Raw genomic sequence first — 23,915 nt, 5'->3', positions numbered from 1 at the left:
AGTAGTAATGATTATGTCCGTATTTATTTAAGCCACAATGAGTTTTTTGAGGAAAATATTACTTATTACTAGTTCCTCAAGTCATGTATACCACACATTACACATATAAGTGTTCAAATGTTTGCTAAATGAATATAAATGCTTGAATGACAATATTCATATGTGTTCATATATTCAGTAGCTAACCAGTAAGGAGAATTTAGGCAAATGTCCTCATTTGCTTGTTATGTATGAATTTTCTACTTTAATTCTTAAGAGAACAAAGACTCTAGGTGACCCAAGAAATGGATGCTTATTAAGTATAAAATAAACCCTTAAAAAGGGAAAGTGAATGAAGTAAGAGCAACCCCATTACATGGCCTAGAATCATAGTTTTAGCTGGGACGTACCTTAAAGACGAATTAAACCAAAATCAACATTTGAATAGTACAGGCACCATATGGTATATCTGGAAGCTGTTAAAAAAGCTGAGTAACTGCTCAACATGTCACACAGAGCTAACCCACTGAACTAAAACCCCAGTCGCCAAACCAGTGTGTTGAATTAAGATGATGAGTGAGGATACATCTATTATTTACTACTGAAGTAGATTATTTACTGATTATTTAATACTACCCAAAACAAAAAATACTTTTAAGAGAAGCATTTTAAAGATTTAAACACTAGATACTTCTGGTTTACTTGAGGCAAGACTAAAAAATTCTAAAACAGGTTGATGTTTAACTTCACTAATGATGAGATGTCTCACCACTCTCTCATAAACACCAACTTTTTCACCACTGTCAGTTAAAGCTCCACAAAGCATGGATTTAACACTGATAATATTCCATGAAATATAAATTTTAGGCCAATGATGGTGACTATCAATCCTTAAGATGACTACTGGAGTAAACTTAAACAGGTGCTCTAAAAGTACTTGTTACCTTACTCTTTAATACCTTGCCATGTTAGTGTAACAGTGTTTTAAGATTATACTGGTTTTTCCCAAATTAAAATTCATTCCCTACTTTGCTTCTTTTAAACAAGACATTTTGTTTTCTTTCTATGGATTCATACTGAACATCACCAGTATTACTGAGGACTAGTACTTGTAAAAAGCAGTAGAAAAAAAATATTTTTCAAAAGTATAAAGCTAGCTAGAACCTCATTATGTTGTACCTCTTCTTTAACATTTCAGATTAAAATTGTCATCTTTAAATAAAATTAAATGTCAACAAACTATAAAAGGGAAAAAATAAAACATCTGTGGAAAACATTTCCCAAAAGTTCCCACAAACATGACACTTGGAAGGGGTCTGTGCATGTGTCTGAGTAGAATGGAGGAGTGTACATTAGAAAACCTGGTCTTCAGAGCTGAAAAGGAGGGCAGGGATTCCCCTTTAATGTGTGTTTTCTAAATTGAAAGTTTAGAAAAAGCCATATTTTCTCTGGAATGTGATAGTAATAATTATATCTGTATTAATGCTTTATGACTTTCCAAAAAAGGCTTTCTCATAGTACAATTTTAAAATGGATTAGGTTCTAAAAACTAATAGGTAAAACTTTGAACATTCTTAAAAATTTAGGAAATTCTTTTTCCAAATAAGGTAATCTAAACTTTTTATTTGAAGAAAGCTTATATAACTGCTGTGAACAAAACTATATAAGGACACATTTTATGAATTACTAACAAAAGAGGACCTATCTTCCCAAAGAGTTTTTTTTTTTTTTTTTTTGACATGGAGTCTCGCTCTGTCATCCAGGCTGGAGTACAGTGGCGTGATCTCGGCTCACTGCAACCTCCGTCATCTGGGTTCAAGCAATTCTCCTGTCTCAGCCTCCCAAGTAGCTAGGACTACAGATGCACGCCACCACGCCCAGCTAATTTTTATATTTTTAGTAGAGATGGGGTTTCACTATATTGGTCAGGCTGGTCTCAAACTCTTGACCTCAGATGATCCACCTGCCTCGGCCTCCCAAAGTGCTGTGATTACAGGTGTGAGCCACCACACGCAGCCCCAAATAATTATTTTTAAAGATATACAGCATAACATGTTGAAATTGTTAGTAAAACTGCATATTTACTTTTCCTAATACCGTATTTGTGCTTATCTAAATTAGATCACAATCTTTGAGATGAAATAAAAATGCTCTAAGTAGATTTATAAAATACCAATATTGATGAATGTGGGTAAACAGTTCATGATCCACACTGCTGTGCACAAAAGAAGCAGAGGTAGGCTTGTGTTTACTGAAATTCAGACTAGGAAAATGAAACCTATAGCTCTTACTTTTCCCAATTGTTAGACTGAGACACAACCTAACAAATAAAATACTACCTTAAAATGCCTCTCCATAACAAGCTACAGAGGTGATTCAACTGTGGTATCTGAAAATGGAAACTGTCATTCTGGCATCTCAATTATAACAACCTTTGAATTTTTGACAAATATTCTCCAACTATAATAAAAGGTTGCCACCTTTTTCAGAAATCGAAAATCACTAACTTATATATCATTGTAGCTATTAATATCCATGCTCCTAAGCACGGAGACAGTGGGTATAGAGAGTGAAAGAATGAGTCTGATTTCCTGACACATAAAAACTATAACCTACATATTGCTATAACTGGTATCTAACAACTGAAATGTATTATTTTGAACTGTGGATGAAAGCTGTATCTATCCTAAATAACCTCTATCTTCTTGGGTCTGAAATGCTTTGTTCCTCCTACTTGTCTCCTCCTCTATTTCCCTATACTTCCCTCTAGAAAACCTTCCTCAGGGCCCCACTTTACATATGTGGCACACAAGAAACAGATCGAGCAAACATTTTGCACAGATGGGCCAGTTTCCACTGCCCAGAGGTTGCTCTGGAACATGACTGTCAGGTACCAGAAAGTCCTGCCCCAGCTACCTCCCTTCCTAAAGTTAGCCCCAATACAAAATCCTCTCTAAGGATTTTGAGACAAAGATCTCTCAAAGAAATAAGTTTTTATGCAGTTTTCTTGGAGCTAGAGGCCTCAGAGAGGTAGTGAGATGAGGCCCTTTCATGCCATTAGCTAATGCTCAATGCCCGTAGGCTGCATGTGTTCCTGCAATTCAACCAAGGTAAGAATCTTTAAACCACAAACTATAATCAGGCTGTTCTGGTTGAAAATATATCTTTAAAACATTTAAACATTGTGTCCAGTCAGTTTCATCCACTGGATATGGCTGTGAGGTCAGCATCATTCACATACATCTATAATAGTATATTCTTTCAAAATCTGTTTATACACACTTAATATAGTCATACAGCCTAAGACTACATTTCCTCCCTACCATACTTGTGCCACTGTGTTACCAAAAGCCTGAAGATGTACATAATGTAGTAAAGACATTTAATTGAACAAGTCAGTGGGAGACAGGGCACTATAACACATTTCAATTCAATCTAAGACATGTATTTGTGAAGAGGTGTCTCATTATAATTTTATACTTGATCAATGAAGATAAGCTATGCCAAAAATTATTCAAAGGCATAGTCACAATAATACTATGTGTTAAACTATGTTTCATATATTCTAAGAATTTTGATATACCAGGAAACAAAAATCAACAGTGGGATACCTAATAAAAGGAAATTATTTCTAAGTAAAACATGAATATTCACTTCAAAAGTGCAGAAATGTGCTCGGTATTGAAGTGGGCTAAGCTAACAAGGATGATGGCGGCCGCCTCTGACTCTTCCCATTCTCAAGCTTTTGCATTATCATTTCTTTCCTCCATTCCACCTTGTCTACTCCTGGGTGACTGCTCTTAAACCGCGCCTTTTAAAAAAGTTCCGTTTAGAGCATTCAACAGCAAAATAACAGTACCATCAGGGAAATAATAATATGATAATTAAAAAGTAACAGGTTTTGAGACAACACTCTATCTCACATTATATAGACTATTCAAAGCTGCATAGCTGTGTCTTACACATGCCTACACAAGGCTTAATGAATATTAATGTCATATAAAAAACAATTTTTACAAACCAGCTCTCTTGGTTGTTTAACTTTCCTAGGAACACAAGGCTCAAAGCAAAATTTCAAACTCACGGTTTTTTATCCCAATGGGACAGAGTGCAACACTTTAAGGAAGTCAGAAAATGCAAACTTAGGTAGCAAAAGTAGGAAGAGCCTCCATGTTCCCTTTCTGTTTGTCATTCTCTCTTCCCAGTCAAAATCCTAACTATTAGTAGTAATATGAAAGGATATGAAAACAATTATATTCTCCCCAACTATATACTGTGCTTTAAAAACTCAGGAGAGAGGTGGATGCTCAGTGTTGCCTATATACCCATTAAATATAACTGAAGTTTTGAAATTAAGATGATTAAATCATATTGGAAGAAATAGCTGTGCTGATGGGAGAACCACCAAGTGATAGCAAACGAGCCATTTTAAAATAAAAACGCACTTGAAAAAAGCAAGTGCATTTTCTGGCTATGTTCTGAGTTGGGACAACAGGAGATCTGGACTAAATTTAAGATTATAAGGTATTCTCCAATAGAAACTCCTCTTGCAAGCCTCTCCTGAATAATTACAACAGTGGTAGGCACAGGGGCTTTCAGTAAGTACAGAATGGCTGATATTATGGAAGAGAGTAAATAAAAGGAGAGCCTACAACACAGTTCAAAATTGATGCCTTAAAGGCCATAGGTAATATGGGAGGTAACCATTACTGATGGAGGAATCTATCCCCAAACAATAAATGTTGTATTAATTGCGAATAATCTATGAGAAGTTTTAATTCCAGGCAAGATTTCCATTGCACCTCCCTCCCTCATACTGTGGGCTGTCACTTACTAATGCTCAGCCTGTATTTGTGTTCTGAAATTGCAAGAAGAGGGGAAAAGTCAAGCATATGACAATTCTGTCATGATGATAAACTGCTAATAAATGAAAACTGATTATAGAGTACCTAGCTTTCCTTGAAACTTTAATCCAATGATTAAAAATGTGATATAAAGAAATATGTAACACAGACTACAAGCTACTGTAGGTCTGGAACATGAGCCTTATATTACACATTCTAATCCTACATGTAACTATCAGTAAACATTTTTTTTTAAAAAACATTACTACACAAAGAATTCCACAAAGCATACATTCAAACAAGAGGCATCTAAAGATTAAAAAAATTACCCGCTGTATTTTTGTATAAAAATAATCAACATTCTCTAATGTACACAAAGCCAAAAGATAAATATAATATCTGTGATGTCTTCAGCGACATCTTTAGTCTTCTACTAGCTGAACACAATCTTTCTGAAAAGAGCAATGAAAATGACTGAAACTCACGGACTCTTTTTTTCCCCTACTTACTCAACTTCTGCCAAATATCTGTGTATGTTCCTTCAATTACTAAAATATCTCAATCATGGTAATATAAGAAAAGATTAAAACAAAACATTCATCATCTGAAATAAAATTTTTGATGTCCAGGACTATAAAGCTTTCAGGGCTTCCACAGTTTTGTTTTAGTGTCATAATTCTGTAGAACACTGTTCAGTAAAAGGTTCTGCTTTAAATTGTTTTCCTCAAACATGTACATACAAACTTACATCTGATCATTCAAGAGAAATCACTTGGTAAGTGCTTTGCAGGAAGCATGCAAAGGTTTGGTAAAGGAAGTAGGAATGTGCATTCTAGCTAGTCCCAGCATTGTTCAACATTAGAAAAAAAATCCAAAGAGCAATCACATATCTACTAAAAAACTATTTTCTTTCCAGAAAAGGCTGTACACTGGTTCATAGGTATAATCATATTATGCCTTCATCAGTGCAGAGGAGCACAGAGGTATGAAAGATAATCAGAATGAATTAGTACTTTCTGAGAGTTAAATTATTTGTATGTCAGTCCTTATTTTATAGGCCAATTTGTAGATCTTTTTTTCTTTTTCTAGCATGATTAAACTAGAAAAAAATAATTCAACAGAATATTAATGTTATCGGAATAACACTTCCATCATATATGTTTGCTATGCTCCATTTTTAAAAAAGATCCCTTTGGGTGAAAACAATATTTATCACTCCTTCTATATCAGAGTTTCTCAACCTTGGCACTACTGACAGTTTTGAATCGATAATTCTTTGTAGTGGAGGTGTGCTGTCCTGCGTGCTATAAAATATGTAGAAACATCTCTGGCTTCTACCTCCTAGATACCAGTAGTATCTAGAACCCTCCCTTGAACGCCCCGTCAAGCTGTGACAACCAAAATGTCTCTAGACTTGCCAGATGTCCCCTGGCGATCAAAACTGACCTCTATTGAAAACCACTGCTCTAAATGTACAAAAACGGAGAGGAAAACTTTCTCAGTCAAACCAAATTCTTGGTCAAGTTCGGACTAGAAACTGTTTTCACTTCCAGATCAGTATTGTTCACACTAAAACACAATTCCTTTTTTATAGATAAAGCATGTCTAAAAGACATGTTTTTTAAAGTGTACACTGATTTCATTGCATATGATTCCGTCACTGGACTACTAAATTATGCCATAACATATCTCTCATGACAACCTTTAGAAAACTAATAGGGTAGAAAAATGTATAAGAAAACCAAATCAAAACAGGAGAAATGTAAATCATTAAATTACTTTTAAAAGGATTCTTTATATTAATGATAAACATCACCTTTAAAAAAATTATCTAGTATAACACATTTCTTTGAAAAATATCATGGCCCTCTATAACAACAAGTCTTTCAGTGTTTCATGTAACCTGTAAAATTAACTTTACCAATGGTTAATTATGAAAATGTACGATGAATTATTATACCTGTAGAAGAAATGTCAGTATTTGATGCGGAGGTCCCAATGTGCTCGGCTATCCACCACAATAAGTGTCATACTCTAGACCAAGTTAGGCCTTTACCTTACAAGTTTGTATGAGAAGAGTAAAACTGCTGTTTTATCAAGGCTTCATGTTCCTGTTAAGATTCCTTCAGAGAGTTGATGCGTGCACAGATCTTCAGGGCTGGGCCTAGCTTGATATTCATTGCACTCATGAGATGGTCTTCTTTTAGCAAGAGAAGGGCCTGTCCATCAATCTCCTGTGCTCTGAATTCATCTGCGATATCCTGGCAGCCTAAAATTTGACCAGAGGAAGGAAGTTAAAATTAAATATACAACAATTGGACATTACTCCTAACAGTCACAGTTATGCTCTCACTGGGTCTGAGAATCTGAAATACAGGCTGAGAAACAAATGAAATTTATTTACGGTAGTCTTGAGTTCAGTCCTGAAGAATAGGATATTTGCATTCTGAAAATAAGAATTAATTCAAAATCCATGTAAAGCAATTTGCATGGAAATTCTTGCTCTAAAATAACGTTACAAAAATAATTCATAAGAGGTAAAAATGTACAAAGTCTAGATGTAATACTTCCTTCACAAAAAGGACTATGCTGTTACCTCAAAGCATGCCAGTTTGGGTTAACTAGTTATACCTCATAAACTTATCTCTGTATAATATTTCCTACACATATAGGTAAAGAGGAAACAGAAATATGTTTTTCCATTTAAATAACAATCTAGACATATTTTCTCAAATGAGTACTACTTTCATTATCATTTGTACCTTATCCTAATTTATGACCTTCGCTTGCCAAGTGCATTTAAAATTTTTTATTATTCACTCAGGACAGATCAAATCTCTCAAGATTGTACCACTCTATTGCAAGGCTGCTGAAATCTATTACACTGCTTGACTTGTAACTTCTAGTCCAAATCTTAGTATTACTGGGCTTGTCTCCATTTTTGTTAAGAAACAATTCTCATTGAAATTATGAGCTTGCGGGCGAATTTCCCGCCACATAACCAATATGTTAGCTCTCAGTCTAAATCAGGTGCTTTAGCAGGTAACAATGCTAGTATGTACCTGAAACTCAAATGTTTTTACTGTCTACCAAATTTTCACATCCAGATTACTCAATAAACTTACCCACGAAGGGTAAAGAAACCAATAGAAAGGTAATGAATTAAGTGGCTGAGACAGGAGAGAATAAAAAAATACGGCAGCTTTCTTGAGAAACAGTAAAACTTTTAAGATGAATTTAAGAGTACACACAAAAACTGAAAGCTTAAGTTTTTCTATTTTATTCAAATTAGCATTCTAAGGGAAAACACAAAGAAAAAGATAATGAAAATGAAAATAGTTACATTACACTTTTGGATGCCACAATTTTGCTAGTACTATTATACTTTCTACCTGCAAATATATCATCCTCTTGTATGTAAGACAATGTCTCTCTTATAATCTCAGCACAAAGTATTATAGGTACTGAATACATAATATTTGTCAATAAGGACTGAATTGGTGAATACACAATAAACAAAAGTATAATCTGCTACAGAAGAGCTATCTGTAAGAGTACTACAAACATTTTTTCCTGTGTACAGCTGTGTGGCCATTTTTTCTCTTGATCATTTCTTTTCTCATGTCCTGTTAATTGTATCTTTACTGTTTCCTACATAACAACCAGCTTTTCAATTTGTTTCAATAATTTCTCACACTTAAAAACTGACATTTCAATACCCTCTACAAAAGTTTTATGGTTTTGCTCATTTATCTTATAAAATAAACTATAGTTGAAATGGGATTACTCACCATAGAAAAGCCCCTTTTCTTTTCCCAGAGGTAGCTCTCAACAAAACTGAGGCAGACAAAACTGACTAATCTTGCATCTAGTTGTGACTTCATCCTTCTTTTTATGAAAGAACTAATGTTCTTCTCTCTTCAGTCTTACTTACAAGAACACAGGAAAGAAAAGAAGAGAGAGAAAGATAGGGTGGGACTTACTTAGATTCAGAAAACAGGAGCAATGAGAAGTAATGAGAACTATAAGAGCTACGTTTGGGAATAGAAACAAGGAGTCCTCCATGAGGAAAATATGTAGCACATTCCTGTTCCTCTGTATTGTGAGATTCCTCTTCAAATATCCTCTTGTTGGTAGACAGTAAAGGTATTAGCAAAATAATAAAGAACAAGAAGTGTTTTGGGAAACAGTACAATCAAATAGGAATGCATTTTAGATCACAATTTTCTTAAATTAACCACAAAAAAAGTGTAGTTACATCAGTATAGAAATAAAAAAATAAAGTGACTTAGGAAAAGAAAAATTGGAAGCAAGTATGCTTCCAGAAACTCATTACAGAAAAATATATTTTAAAGACAATCTTAAACGCTCAAGGTATACTGAGATAAAGTTCTAGCTTTCTGATATTAACATCTACTTTGGCAAAATGGCTTGGATCCCAGGGATGTGTACAAAACATATACCAACTGACACACCCAGTCAGCTGAGCTAGCTTCACCTCACCAGAAGCAAGTGCAGTGCAGCTCTCAGTACGGACAAGGACCTCTGCACATGGGCCCAACTGAACTTGCAAGCATCTGGCATCACTTCTCCAGCTAAACTCAAAACAAAACACTTTGCACAAAAATTGACCACAGTAAGACTGGTAAAAAGATATTACCTGCCACTCAATGCTACCAAAAAAAAAAAAAAAAGTCCCAATACTAATATTACAAAAACCAGTAAATAGTCATGTTTTAAGAAATGACTCCTACTTTATATGCCTACAGAAAAATCAAATCTACTGTGGATTCCAGATCAATAAACAGGACAAACTGATCTCTGCAAAAGATAGTTCATCATAGGAAGGAAGGGTTAAAGAAGATAACCTGCAGTAAATTGAAAATAATAATTGTTCCTGTAGGTAACTTTTAAATGCACAAAAAATTAGAAGGCCGTAATTTTTCATTCTGATAACAGCTCTGAGATTTTGGTCTACTGCACACAAGCTCTAACATAGTCCCGAACAGGAAGTTTAACAAGATGATATACAAAGAGAAAAGAAAACTGGAGGAGTAAATATAATATGCCCTGATTAAACAGGGAAGGAAGCCTATCTCAACTGGAAAGAAACAAAATACAAGAGATTACAAAATTTACAAGTTTCTTTATTCTATGAGAAAAGCTTGGGAGTAGCCTACTCAGGGAAAATAAACAGTGCTGAATGAGAGCTAAAAGAAGCTCAAAAGGAAATTTACAAACTCCAGAGAAGCAGAAAGAAATGAACATTAAGGTATTTTCTGGTATGAGATTACCTTAAACTACAGACATTATGCAGAGAAAACTTTGAGAAAGGTGATATAACTAATCACACAAATAAGCTGCTTATTTGGCCTGTCAAAGCAGTTTGAAAACATTACCATTTCATAAGTAAAGAAGGGGTCAAATTAAGCAGACTCTAAAACAGTAGTAAGAAATTCTAAATTATATAATAGCTGTGTCCTTTTTATGATATATGTTGTCTAAATATCTGGCAACAAAATTAAGTGTCTAGATGAACTCTATAAGACAAACATTTTAAGTTATGAGCAATATTAAGTTTCATGTTTTTTGTTTAACTCAAATGAAGCAAGAATGAGATAAAGGAATCAGCCTTTTTTCTAATAAAGTAGCCACATGGCAAATGGATGCTGGGGAAAATTAGCCTAAATAAAAAAAGAAGTGAAAGAAGAATCAGCAGTGTATCTATTAATTATCTGGCCAACTATTTTCCTCAGGATGTAAACCAGCTCTCTTCTGCAAAGGAAAAGAAAAATTTCTCCCAAATGAAAACTCAGGCTCACAAACAGATCATGTGCCCCACTTGGAAGGCTGAGACTACTTCTGAAGATGACAGAATCAAAGTCCAGCCCCAGGAATCAGTATAGACTCCAAAGTTAATTCTCAAGATAGCTATACTGGTCTAAAAACTAAAATTGGTTTCATTAGATACTAAAACTACAACCAACGAAGATTCACCATCTTCTAAATACATCAAGTTTAAAGCAGATTCTAAATGCACATGGTCAGCAATTAACTCACACCTAAGTTTTCTTGGGCACATGCACATGTTTAAAAATCTTCCCATGAAGTATCTCCCCTTTAAACAATTCCATCTTTCTTTAAAAATGGCCATATTTTTTGTTTTGTTAAAAAAAAAAAAGCATTTCTATAACAAGCTATTAATAAACTAATAAAATCTCACAGAATTCTGTACATGAAATGAGTAACAGATTCTTTAAAACTATCATTTCTAAATATATTTTCTTGTATAGCATGTTTGCTCTAAGTATGCTTTGAAGACTTTAGTTGCCGTCATAGACTAATTAGCAACAATAACTAATTAATTAGCTTATTAAACTGTAAAAAGTTAGCAGACAAGTTCAAATACGACTTATTTGATACAAGTTCTTATATCAAGAGAAATGATATGATTTGCAATAAAACCAAAAGGGAATAAATTTTTGTTTTAGTCTCCTCATTTTCCATATGCACAAGGTCAAAGTGAATGACAAGATTTACTGATTTAAGTATATATATATAAATATATATAGTCTTAACATATATAGCCAGTGTGGGTCTCATCATGAGCAAAGGTGTAGCTGTCTTTAGTAGCCAGCCCCTTGGAGAAAGTGGATATAAAAGATTACTGTCGTTTTAAGAAAAAAAGATAAAAGTTGATGGAAAGAGTATCAAAATGAGAGAACAAGAAAATATAAATAAGAAAGTTACCCTCAAAATTAGAATGAATATAATTGAATTTCAGCTGTCTATTTGAAAAATAAAATTTCAGAAAGACTCAATATTTATTGAAAAGAATCAAAGAATGTACCTTCTTTTAAAAGAACTGGCTTGATTTTTTTCAAAGAAAACAAAATTTTTACAAAATGTAAAAGGTTTTGATTAACTTTAAAAAAATTTTAAAAAAAAAAAAAAAAAAAGTCTCTCTTATTTCATTTTTAAAAAGGGTAAATTAGGAAATAAGGAGGAATAGGATAGAAAAATAGAAGAGCAGAAGGGAAGAAGTGTCTGATTCAATCTCTCTACTGACCTCTCGAGAGAAATCAGACTGAAGAGAAGAAAGCACCATTAATATCTTCACCGGCTGAGGTGTCACAGCAGAAGCAGGACTAGTCAGTTTTTATCGACTTGGGGGGTATGAGAAAATACCCAGTAGTGCTGAGGGAATAAGCAAGAGGAAACAGATCATATTTCAATAACAAATGCCACTTAATTTATACATACACACAGTACTTCTCTAACCCTTTTGTGCAAAAGTGTGGATGGATCTAACATTGCTGTGTGTGAATGCACGAGAAAAATATTAAGGCCAAAGTGATGAATTACATACCAGGCAAAGAATGAATGAAGGCCCAGACATCATCGACTGTCCAAATAGATGGCTCTGTTTGTGCAACTGGTAGCAAGTCAGTGTTCTCAGGCATTTTCCGAATTCTCACATCCCGAAGCTCACGTTCTCTTTCCCGCTCACTCTGCCTGCGCAGACGAGTTGTCATAGCAGATGGCACAGAATCTTCATGAGAAGCCAAGTCTTCTTCTGCAGATGGATAAGTAATTGGAAGCTGGAAAATGTAGTACAAGCAAAATACAGCATTGCACTTTCCTTGCATTTCTGAAAAGGGTACTTTACATTGAAGCAAGGTTTGTACAGACCTGCCTAAGGATATGTTCTCTCGCTGCCGCATCAGGGCCACTTGGACGACGGCCACGATGCCCAAGACTTTGATTATCAGGCTTACGATTCCAACGACTAAGTGCAAATTTTTTAGAACAGCTAACATTGTACCTAAAGAAATTCAAGTAAGAAAAAGTATTTAATGATATATGAGACAATCCATTTAGTATACAATTGTGACTTTAAAGTGCAATTGTGACTCAGTAAGTACCATAATACATCGTTAATGAATATAAGACCTTATAAACTATATCGTTTCATGGATTTACTTATGCTAAAGGTCAAAAAACAAGCTCTGTGTATATCATAATATATCTCTCAATATACTACTGGACTTCTACAACAAGGTATTGTATTTTTTTCTGATTACAGCATGACAATGGGAAACTTCCTGCAAAATACAGAGAATAACCAATTTTCATAGCAGCAAAAAAAGTGGAAGGTTCCAAAAGAAAAAGAAGTTATGTAGTATCTATGTAGATGTTTATTCAAACTGATTTTTCTAAGTAAAAACTTCCAAAGACACTAATTTTTAAAAGTTTAGTATGCTAGGGAGAGAATCTCAGCCAGCTAATAAAAGATTTTTCAAATACTACTAAAATCAAAGAATGAAAATGTAAAGTAGAGATTTTAAAGTTACACAAGGAATTCATTGCTCTCACTATTCAGAAAATTTAGAAGTACATAACCATTTAATGAAAGATTTTATTTTATCAAAATAGACTGCCTAATATTTTTGAACATAGACCTTTATAAGACATGATGACAGCTCATCTTACGCCTTTTAATGGACTCTAATGCCCTAGAACAAGGACTGGCAAACTTTTTATACGAAGGACCAGATGGTAAATATTTTAAGTTTAATGGACCATACAAGTTTCTCTCACAACTACCCATCTCTGCCATTGTAGTGTGAAAGCAGCCACTGAAAATATTGGGCTGGACGCAGTGGCTCACACCTGTAATCCCAGCACTTTGGGAGGCCAAGGTGGATGGATTACTTGAGCTCTGGAGTTCAAGACCAGTAAATGGCAAGACCAGTTCAAGACCAACATGGTGAAAACCCGTCTCTACCAAAAATACAAGAACTAGCCAAGTGTGCTGGCACACACCTGTAGTCTCAGCTACTTGAGAAGCTGAGGCAGGAGGATGGCTTGAGCCCTGGAGGCTAAGGTTGCAGTGAGCTGTGATAGTGCCATTGCACTACAGCATAGGTAACAGAGCTAGACCCTGTCTCAAAACAATAAAAATAAATTTAAAAAATTAAAAATAGAAAATATTGAATGAGCACAGTTGTGCTCCAGTAAAACTTTTAGTAACAGTAAAATTTATATTTCGCACAATTTTCATATATCACAAAATATTATTATGATTTTTTTCCCCAAAAAAACTAAAAATTTCAAAATCATCCTTGGGTCATGAGCCTATACAAAAAAATGAACCACAGGAAAGACTTGGCCTGGGTGAGTCTGCCAACCTTTCCCTAGAAAGAAGAGTGAGAAGAAATGATGTTAAGAAACAAATTTCTGAAAAGCTATGCAAAGGCTAAGAAAGATATATGCAGTTTCATTTTTACATATACGAAACTGCCTTGGTAACTTCTTATTTTCAAAAATCTGTTTCACAGAGATGGGGGTCTCACTATGTTGCCCAGGTTGGTTTCAAACTCCTGGGCTCAAGCAATTTTCCCACCTCAGCCTCCCAAACTGCTGGAATTACAGGTGTGTGCAACCACATCCACTCTTCAAAATTCTTTTGCTCCAAGGAAGTTGCAAGAATAAATCCCAATTAACTTTGCTGCTGGTAACTACTCTAGGACCCATATGCTGACACCAAAACAAATTCTCCTCATCAACATTTTATAGATATTAAGAGGTAGAAATAAAAAGTACCATGAGAGGCCGGACATGGTGGCTCATGCCTGTAATCCCAGCACTTTAGGAGGCCAAGGCAAGCAGATCACGAGGTCAGGAGTTCAAGACCAGCCTGGCCAACATGGTGAAACCCCATCTCTACCAAAAATACAAAAATTAGCTGCACATGGTGGCGCGTGCCTGTAATCCCAGCTACTCCGGAGGCTGAGGCAGGAGAATTGCTTGAACCGGGACCCGGGAGGCAGAGGTTGCAGTGAGCTGAGATTGCGCCACTGCACTCCAGCCTGGGCTACAGAGTGAGATTCTGTCTCCAAAAAAAAAAAAAAAAAAAAGGTACTATGAGAATGAATATGCTATTTTTCCCATAAAAATATAAGTATCTTGATGGCCAATTCATTTTACCCTAAAACAATTCAAGAAGATCCTGCTGTGTTCATAATATGCTCATCTGTGGGCTCAGTGATGTAGGTTTCTGATTTCCATTTATATCAACTTTATCCGTTAAGAATAGAAAAGGCCGGGTGTGGTGGCTCACGCCTGCAATCCCAGTACTTTGGGAGGCCGAGGCGGGCAGATCACCTGAGGTTGGGAGTTCAGGACCAGCCTAACCAACGTGGAGAAACCCCGTCTCTAGTAAAAAATACAAAATTAGCCAGGTGTGGTGGTGGATGCCTGTAATCCCAGCTACTCAGGGGGCTGAGACAGGAGAATCACTTGAACCCGGGAGGCAGAGGTTGCGGTGAGCCGAGATCGCGTCATTGCACTCCAGCTTGGGCAACAAGAGCAAAACTCCATCTCAAAAAAAAAAAAAAAAAAAAGGAATAGAAAAAAGAGGTTAGCTTTATACTTGATATCTTGTCCCTAAATATTTAGCTTTCCAAGACAGCTAGGTAGACATGGAAATGACAAGGGTTCTTCCCTGACCTAATCTACCCTCTCTCATCCACGTTTCCCTGTTAGGTCCCCTACCTTGCAAAAGAGGTTCACCAAAAGGAATACTAATGTCACAACTCAGCAGTCATCTCTGAGAGAAGACTGATGGCAGCATTAAATGTCCTCAAATATTTTTAAGTAGTCAAGAAGTTTAAAATATTCTGAAAGGCAGTCCTTTCCCCAAGTTTTTAGAGTACTTAATCACTTAGACTCAGAGAACCATTGTTCTTTTTTTGTGGTATATGCAACCTAGAAAATTCAAGTTAAAACTTGAGTTACATAACTTGATTACTGGTTTATCAGTAACATCAAAGCATATTTGAAAAACAGATTAACAACTGAAACAATGAACCCAATTTTGGAGGAAAACACTTCTACTATTTAACTTTTTATTAAGTATATTTTGGAAATATCCCATACAAAATAAAATGTTCAAGTCAGAAATTCCCTAGATGTATACAATTAACATATTAATTTTTTTCATGAGGTTATTTTTTATGGATGCATAATAGATGTACATAGTTTTAGGGTATGTGTGTGATAATGTAATACATTCATACAATCTGTAATGATCAAATCAATGTACTTGGGAAATCCATATCTTAAATATTGTCTTTTCTTCATGTTAGAACCATTCCAATTCTTCTCTTCTACCTATTTTGAAATATAGTACAAGCTATAGTCATCCTATTGATCTTAAATCCTTTGAGAGAATAATCACCCTTCTGAACACAGAACCAATTTCAAAATAGTGTGCATACACTTCAATTTTAGTGGCAAGTATCAGTATTACTAGGATTTATTATCAGAATTAGGGTGGGGTTCTTTTTAAATGTAAACCAAACTTGGGAATTATACAATTAATGAAGAGACTACACATTTATTTTGTTATTAATCCTATTTATCAGCCAGGCGTGGTGGCTCACACCTGTAATCCCCTGAGGTGGGTAGATCATCTGAGGTCAGGAGTTCGAGACCAGCCTAGCCAACATGGTGAAACCCCGTTTCTACTAAAAATATAAAAATTAGCCAGGCATGGTGGCAAGGTGCCTGTAATCCCAGCTACTCAGGAGGCTGAGGCAGGAGAATCTCTTGAACCCGAATGGCGGAGGTTGCAGTGAGCCGAGATTGCACCACTGCACTCCAGCCTGGGCGACAGAGTGAGACTGTATTAAAAAAAACGCAAAACTATGACTATTGCAAATACTAATTCAGAAAAGACAAGTACTTTCTGACCATGTTAACAGTATGGGGAATTTATACTATAGCTGTCCCATTAGAAACCTAAAATAAATAGGATGTGATTCAAACAAATGAAAACATTTTAAAACAACACAAAGTAAATCTAAGTATTTCAATAATGATAAAACATATTGTTTTTGATATTTTAAGGACTAGTATTACATAACATCCTGATCATTTCCTTGGAGGGATTCTCCTAAATATATTCTTACCACCAGGAGATTACTACTTTAATATCAGATTATACTGTACAATTAAGTGTTATGAATATGTAATTTTCACAAAGCAAAATCTAGTAACTAAGTACAAGGTGTCTCCAGATACTGTCTATTTGTATTATGCTTCTACATTACAATATCTAGGTTTCTTCTATAGTAATACATACTAAAATATCTAGAATTATCCTTGGTAAGCTATTCAAGGGTTTTTGGGTTTTGTTCCAATAGTTATTTATCTGTCCTTTAGGAAATTCAATAGCACAGAAATACCTTTTGGCACATGACATCGTGCAGAATCGTTTTGACCGCAAAAATTCATTAGCATATCCCATTTTCCCACAGAATTCACACTTGAGCAACTCACTGTCCATTTCTTCTAATGTCTCTAAAAAAGAAGGAAAAAAAGGTTCCAAAAATTTAATTATGCAAATTTTTCTTTTAGTCTACACTTTGGTTGGATATTGCTAGCAAACCAATGGTTCTTTAACTTTTCAATCCACAGTCACTTTGACAAGACAAAAGCCTTCAAAAAACAACCACCGCTACTAATTCCCTCTTGCTTCTGCATAAAAATTATAAGGAATTTCTTTCTACATAAATAAACGTAACATTTTAAAAGGTTTCTCTTGCTTACAATCCATCTAAAACATACAAAAAAACTTTATAAACACTGGGAAAGAAATGAAGATCAATAACATAGGCACTACCTTCCAGGAGGAACACTTTCAAAAAGCTGAGTGTGCGATATGAATTTTGATAAACTGAACTGTGGAGACACATAGAGAACCCTTAATTCTAATTGGAGCGATGGCTTCAAAAAGGTGAAATTTTGATATGTCTGATTTAAAGGAGCATGTAAGATAATTAGCTCTCTCAAAGACCTGCAGTATATGATAAAATATATAAAGATGTATATATCAGGAGGCTGAGGCAGAAGAACTGTTTGAGCCAAAGAATTTGAGACCGCTGTGGGCAGCATAGCAAGATCCCATCTCATTCATCATACATAGATACATACATAAAATTATTTTAAAAGATGCATATATCTAATTATAAAACAGGATGGTTAATAGGATGCTCCTTATTAAGTTAGAATGTCCTTCTTCTACCCTACATATATAACTACTCTCAGGACTACTTTCGTAAGCAAAAGTCATCAATTTAGTAGCAATGAGGAAGAAACAATCTCAAAACAAGTAAGTTAAAAATTGCCCCTTCCAACCGCCCAGTCAGAAGATCCACCAACGCATTCCTGAGACCTGACAACATAACTCCCAGAAGTACTGTTTTTATTTTGTCATGCTTATAATCTGATCTGACCTTGAAAAGCCTGTACTTCTCACTCAACCACCAGTGACAGCCATTAGTTCCAGCCCTAACAGACTCCATTTCTCAGGTTTATTCCAGGAACAGGATATGCGAAAAGCTTTGTTTCAAAGATGTTTTGTTAATTAACAAAGCAATGTGTAACATCTGATAATAGGTTAGAATACATTATGAAGGAGAAGGAAATGTTTCTGCTGGTGAGAGAGCGGAAATATCAAACAGAAATGGTTTACAGTTAACCCAACAAAAATAGAGTATCAGTTTTATTTCTCATAAAGAAGTGAGGAATATTAACAGATTCAAAAATTCTTGTTCTAATGTTCAGTCAGATTTTTAATAAATTTGGTAATATTGCCAAGGTCACTATTTTACATTTATGAATTTTAAAAAACTGCCAAAACAATTTTTTAAACTGTTGATTTAGTAATAAAAATGGATTCTATGGCAGAAACAGCTGGTAATTCTCCAGCATCCACTCTGCTTTTCTCCAATAGTAACAAAACCTTACGAACATGGCCACCCAGATTAAAAACAAGTTTCTGTCCTAGGTGTGACTAATTTGTAACCAATGGCATATGAATGTAAATGTTCACAAATTCCAGATGGTGCTCTTTCCCCCATCTCATTGGTTAGAATGTGATCATGAAGATTAGCCATCTTGGAAATAAAAGCAACATTCTACGGAGGCAGAGACGTAAGACCCTGGAGCTTGAGTGCCCAGTACTAAGGAATTACCACATGAAGCCCTCAACTGCTGACCTTTGAGTTATGTCAAAGAAAATTAAACTCCTATCTTCTTTAATCAAATATTATTCTGGATCTCTACTGGAGTGGCCAAACCTACTTCCTAACTAATATAGAGCCCCCATTTTCTGGCATGAGGAGAAGTTACTTTTTACTTCCCCCAAAGACCTGAAATCACATGGGGACAGCAGCAAAAAGAGGCAATGAGATGGATGAATCACAAACTGGTTGGAAACTCTCATTATAGAACCAGTCTAAACAGACCCACAATTTATCCTTTATATGATTACCATGAGGTTTGAAGGTTGAAACTACACATACTACTAAAACCAAAGCCACTAAGTAAGTGACCTCACCATTTCACACTGTAGTACTCCCTACAAACACTGACGTACATAGTAATACGAACATGAAGATTATAAAATTACCTTGAGAAATTAAATTAGAAGTATTTAAAATTTTAGCACGTTTTATATAACTATTTCTTACCTATGAAATATGTTATCTCTGCATCTTCCTTTTCTTACTCTGATATCATATCCTGCTGAACTACCTACCCCTTTACCTTGAGAACATCAGTCCTTTCCTTCCTCTTGCCACCATGACTACAGGTGTCAATTACGTGCAAAACTTATCCATACATCCTATAAATGGCTATCAAAGTTTCCAAAAACACTTTTATTCATATCACCTGCCTAAAAATCTTCAGTAACTATCCACCAAACTTCAAACCATCCACCCAACAAGGTAACTTCTAACTGGCTTGTCTAATATCCAAGGTTCTCCATAAACTGACTCTGCCATTCAGACTTCCCACTCCTCCTCTAGTGCAGCCCTCTACTCTTCACTGCCCTCTCTCAAAATTACCGAGCGCTGCATTTACTCTTAGTGTTCTAATCTGAAATGTTCTTGCTGTTTATCTTAAATCTATGCATTAAATCCATGGCCCAGCTCAAATCTCATTTTTACAGGAAACCCACCAAAGTGGGAATAATCTTAGCCAGTTTTAAAGTTCTAAATTCTTGCTGTTTATATAATTCAGTGAAAAGATACCATTGGTAGCGCCTTCATTACCTTTTGGTGTGGAGATTCCCTAGATCCCTAGTTCCAGACTACATTAAAAGCTCCTGGAGGGAAAGGGGATTCTATTTTACTTCTTTATGTATGTAAAGAATATATACGTATATACATATATCTCTCATGTTCTAGAATAGTCTAATATATACTACATGTCCATTAAATTATAAGCTGAGGATCGTACTACATGTTGTAAAGTTTCCTAAGCAAATTTCCATGCTCTTCCTATTGTGTACACAGGGGAACATATAAATAATTTTTAGCCTAGAATTTTCATTTATACACATATTGTAGATACAGGCCAATTCTTTATTACTTTTCGTATCAAGTGAGAAATGTTCTCAGATAAAATAGTATGTGTAATTAAAAGACAGTATTTGGCCAGGCATGGTGGCTCACGCCTGTAATCCTGGCACTTTGGGAGGCCAAGGCGGGTGGATCACAAAGTCAGGAGATCGAGACCATCCTGGCCAACATGGTGAAACCTCGTCTCTACTAAAAATACAAAAATTAGCTGGGCATAGTGGCGGGTGCCTGTAATCTCAGCTACTCGGGAGGCTGAAGGAGGAGAATCGCTTGAACCCAGGAGGTGGAGGTTGCAGTGAGCAGAGACTGTGCCACTGCACTCCAGCCTCAGAGACAAAGGGAGACTCCTTCTCAAAAAAAAAAAAAAAAAAAAAAAGGCGGGCCGGGAGCGGTGGCTCAAGCCTGTAATCCCAGGACTTTGGGAGGCCGAGGCGGGTGGATCACGAGGTCAGGAGATCGAGACCATCCTGGTCAACATGGTGAAACCCTGTCTCTACTAAAAATACAAAAAAAAAAAAAAATTGGCTGGGCATGGTGGTGCGTGACTGTAATCCCAGCTACCCAGGAGGCTGAGGCAGGAGAATTGCCCGAACCCAGGAGGCGGAGGTTGCGGTGAGCCGAGATCGTGCCATTGCACTCCAGCCTGGGTAACATGAGCGAAACTCCATCTCAAATAAAAAAAAAATAAAAAAAAAAGAAAGGCGGTATTTGATAATTAAATGAAATTAAATTCACAGAAACAAAAGGCACAATACAGACCTTATTTAGATCCTCTTAATTTTGATCGTGGCTCTTCAGGTGACAGAGTTCAATTTAATGTAACAGCATTTAGAATATGGAAGCCTCTATAGTATTGAATTAACACTTGTGTCTCAGCAATTATCCTCAGTGTATTAGTTTATCTCATTATATACTTATTTGGATCCTGATTTAACTAAATAACTATAAAAGGACTTATAAAATTAGGGAAATATGAATATGGGTCAGGTATTATATAACAGCAAAGAGTTATTATTTTGTAATGTGTGATATGGCATTACAGTTATGTAAGTAAATGTGTATTATTTTGAGAGATACACACTGATGTATGTACCAGCAACTATGATTTTCTTTAAAACAGGGAGGAAGGGAGGGAGGCGGGAGGCAGGTAGGGTAGAGGGTGTGGGGGGACGTAGGAATAGAAGGAGGGAAACAAAATGAATGATGAAGCTAATGTGGCAAAATAATGATGAATTTGGGTGATAGTGTTAGTCTGGGTGATTGGGGATTTGGGGATTTGTTATACAGTTCTTTCTAACCAATGTTTGAAATTTATCATGGTTAACATCCTTTCAAATTAAAACAAATCAAACCGAACCCCAAATAAGTAGGAAAAAAAAATTTTAAACTAGTATACTCTTTGCTGTTCAAGTAACAAGTAAAATGGTGATTAGTATGTTTCATCAGTTTATAAAGAGCTAACAGTGCCAGAGGTGGCATCCTTTTAAGTTAGAAAAACTGTGGGCAAAGACAGTATCTAGTTTGCTTACCAGCATGCTATTTTGCTTAATTTAGCAAAGTAAAAGCACGCAGTATCGGCTCAATAAGTATCTGTAAAGTGAATACATTAATTTTAATGAAATATACTAATACACTGAGGATAACTGCTTAGACACAAACGTTAATTCCATAGAGCCTTCACTATTCTAAATGCTATTACATTAAACTGAACTCTATCACCTGAAGAGCCACGATCAAAATTAAGAGGAATTGTCTCAAAAAGATGTTCCCATAGAACATGGCAATTCAGAATCTCACCCCATAAAACAGTAAAAACTTTGCAGCTTTTAAATAGCAAATTGAAGGTATGAAATAACACTTTCATGTTTATTTTTGTTTGCTTTCCTTCAGTCACTTTTGTATACCACTTTGACTTCTATTTATTTTATTCTTTTTTTTTTTTTTTTTGAGATGGAGTCTTGCTCTGTCACCCAGGCTGGAGTGCAATGGTGTGATTTCAGTTCACTGCAACCTCCACCTCTGGGGTTCAAGTGATCCTCCTGCCTCAGCCTCCCAAGTAGCTGGGATTACAGGCGCACGTCACCATACCCAGCTAATTTTTATTTTTAGTAGAGACAGGCTTTCACCATGTTGATCAGGCTGGTCGCGAACTCCTGACCTCAAGTAATCTGACTACCTTGGCCTCCCAAAGTGTTGGGATTACAGGCGTGAGCCATTGCACCTGGCCATATTTTATTCTTTATTAGAATAAAGTCTATAAAAAGGAGTTTTCTCATTGAACAAATGTAATCACCCCTTGAATGAAGAGTATATACTTAATTATAATATCCACCTCATATCAAACATCAGAATGCAGAAAGGCTAAAACAAAACAACCCAGAAACTCTAAAAGTTTAAGCAAACGCAGTAAAATACTCATTTGTTACTTAAGTCTGCTTTAAAAAAAGAAATTGTTTTGATACTAAAATTCTGAATTGCATTCTCTCACATATGATGAAACTTTTCCCACCCACATTCCTTCAGAAGTCAAGCTGACATTGAACAAAATAGCACTAATCATGCTATTTTAGTTATGTGACCAATCAGAGTCTGATTAGCTTTCCCATTATTTTAGTCAAATGGTGCAATATATGAGAATAAAAGCTGAATACTTCCAGTAAAAATCTGTACAGAATAAAAATCCACGTCCTTTTTCAAGCAGTAAAAGTCAAAGTTAAATAAAGGGTATCTTAAGTGAAACTCACAAACCTTCAGCAATCATGTCTTCCATCTCTGTGTCAGATGAATTATCTGCATGTTTTGTATTATTCTGTAGCTCTGGCTGAACACACACTGAATTTATCACCTGATTATCCAAAAGAGGCCGTTTTTTCACAGGCTGTTCTATTAGCAAAGACGAACGACTCACCTTTAAAAAGGAGAAATAAAAAAATGAAACAATCTCTGAAAAGACATTTAGAAATAACTTGGTTTAAAAAACTCTTGAAATGAAACCAATTTGTGATAATTTACTAGTTCAACTGATCAGATCCATTTATTAGGTGCTTTATTCCTTGAGAATAGGTTAGGTGGTCTGGACATGAATAGTTTATTTCTGGTCACCAGCAGTACAGCTGCTTCAAAGACTCTGTCAAATGAAACCTAGTGTCTGAGTTTAGGCAAGTAGTTTTTCGGGTAAACTTTTAAAATTCAGCAATTCCTTATCTTCAGAATTAATACTAATCATCCAGTAATCCTGCACTATGTATATTTTGGTAGCTCAGTCCAACACTAAAAAACAAAAACAGTAACTATCGGTATATTCAGGAGTTGGTTTTTTTTTTTAACTTTTATTATCTGAAAAACAAAAATTAATGGCTCTCACTAGTGGTAAGAGATAATAATAGCTATGGCTATGAAGTGCCAGGTACTATACAGAATAATTTATGCACATTTAGTTCTCTCAACAACCCTAGGGGCAAAGCACCATCTCCATCTGACAGATAAGCAAAATAAAGATCAGAAAGTCTGAATGACTTGACAAAGGTTACACGGCCAGTATGGAGTGGACAGGAAAAAAAGACTGTCCCTCCATCCACTATATGAGAATTGCTATAGGAAATCCAAGTTTGACACACACACACACACACACACACACACACACACACACACACACACA

At 35.5% G+C, this 23,915-nt stretch overlaps 1 protein-coding gene across 16 annotated transcripts in view; it reads right to left on the bottom strand.

Annotated features, from left to right (window-relative positions):
* PHC3 (polyhomeotic homolog 3) overlaps positions 1–23,915 on the bottom strand; it is a 92,191-nt gene continuing 68,276 nt past the window's right edge. For 9 of the 16 annotated variants that reach the window (XM_032260635.1, XM_032260692.1, XM_032260712.1 and 6 more), the window contains 5 exons: positions 23,006–23,165; positions 17,075–17,189; positions 12,516–12,648; positions 12,193–12,424; positions 1–7,092 (listed from right to left, as the gene is read on the bottom strand). In XM_032260635.1, the coding sequence (XP_032116526.1) occupies positions 6,938–7,092; positions 12,193–12,424; positions 12,516–12,648; positions 17,075–17,189; positions 23,006–23,165 (795 nt within the window). In that variant the 3' untranslated portion in view covers positions 1–6,937. Of the gene's footprint in view, positions 7,093–8,614; positions 8,749–11,892; positions 12,021–12,192; positions 12,425–12,515; positions 12,649–17,074; positions 17,190–23,005; positions 23,166–23,915 lie in introns of those variants that run through there. The other 7 variants (XM_032260740.1, XM_032260747.1, XR_004263615.1 and 4 more) reach the window with 6 other exon arrangements.

The sequence above is a fragment of the Sapajus apella genome, unplaced genomic scaffold, assembly GCF_009761245.1.
Source record: "Sapajus apella isolate SASKATOON/1434 unplaced genomic scaffold, GSC_monkey_1.0 scaffold4, whole genome shotgun sequence".
NCBI classification, from domain to species: domain Eukaryota; kingdom Metazoa; phylum Chordata; class Mammalia; order Primates; family Cebidae; genus Sapajus; species Sapajus apella.
This window is presented reverse-complemented; position numbering and strand designations above follow the sequence as displayed.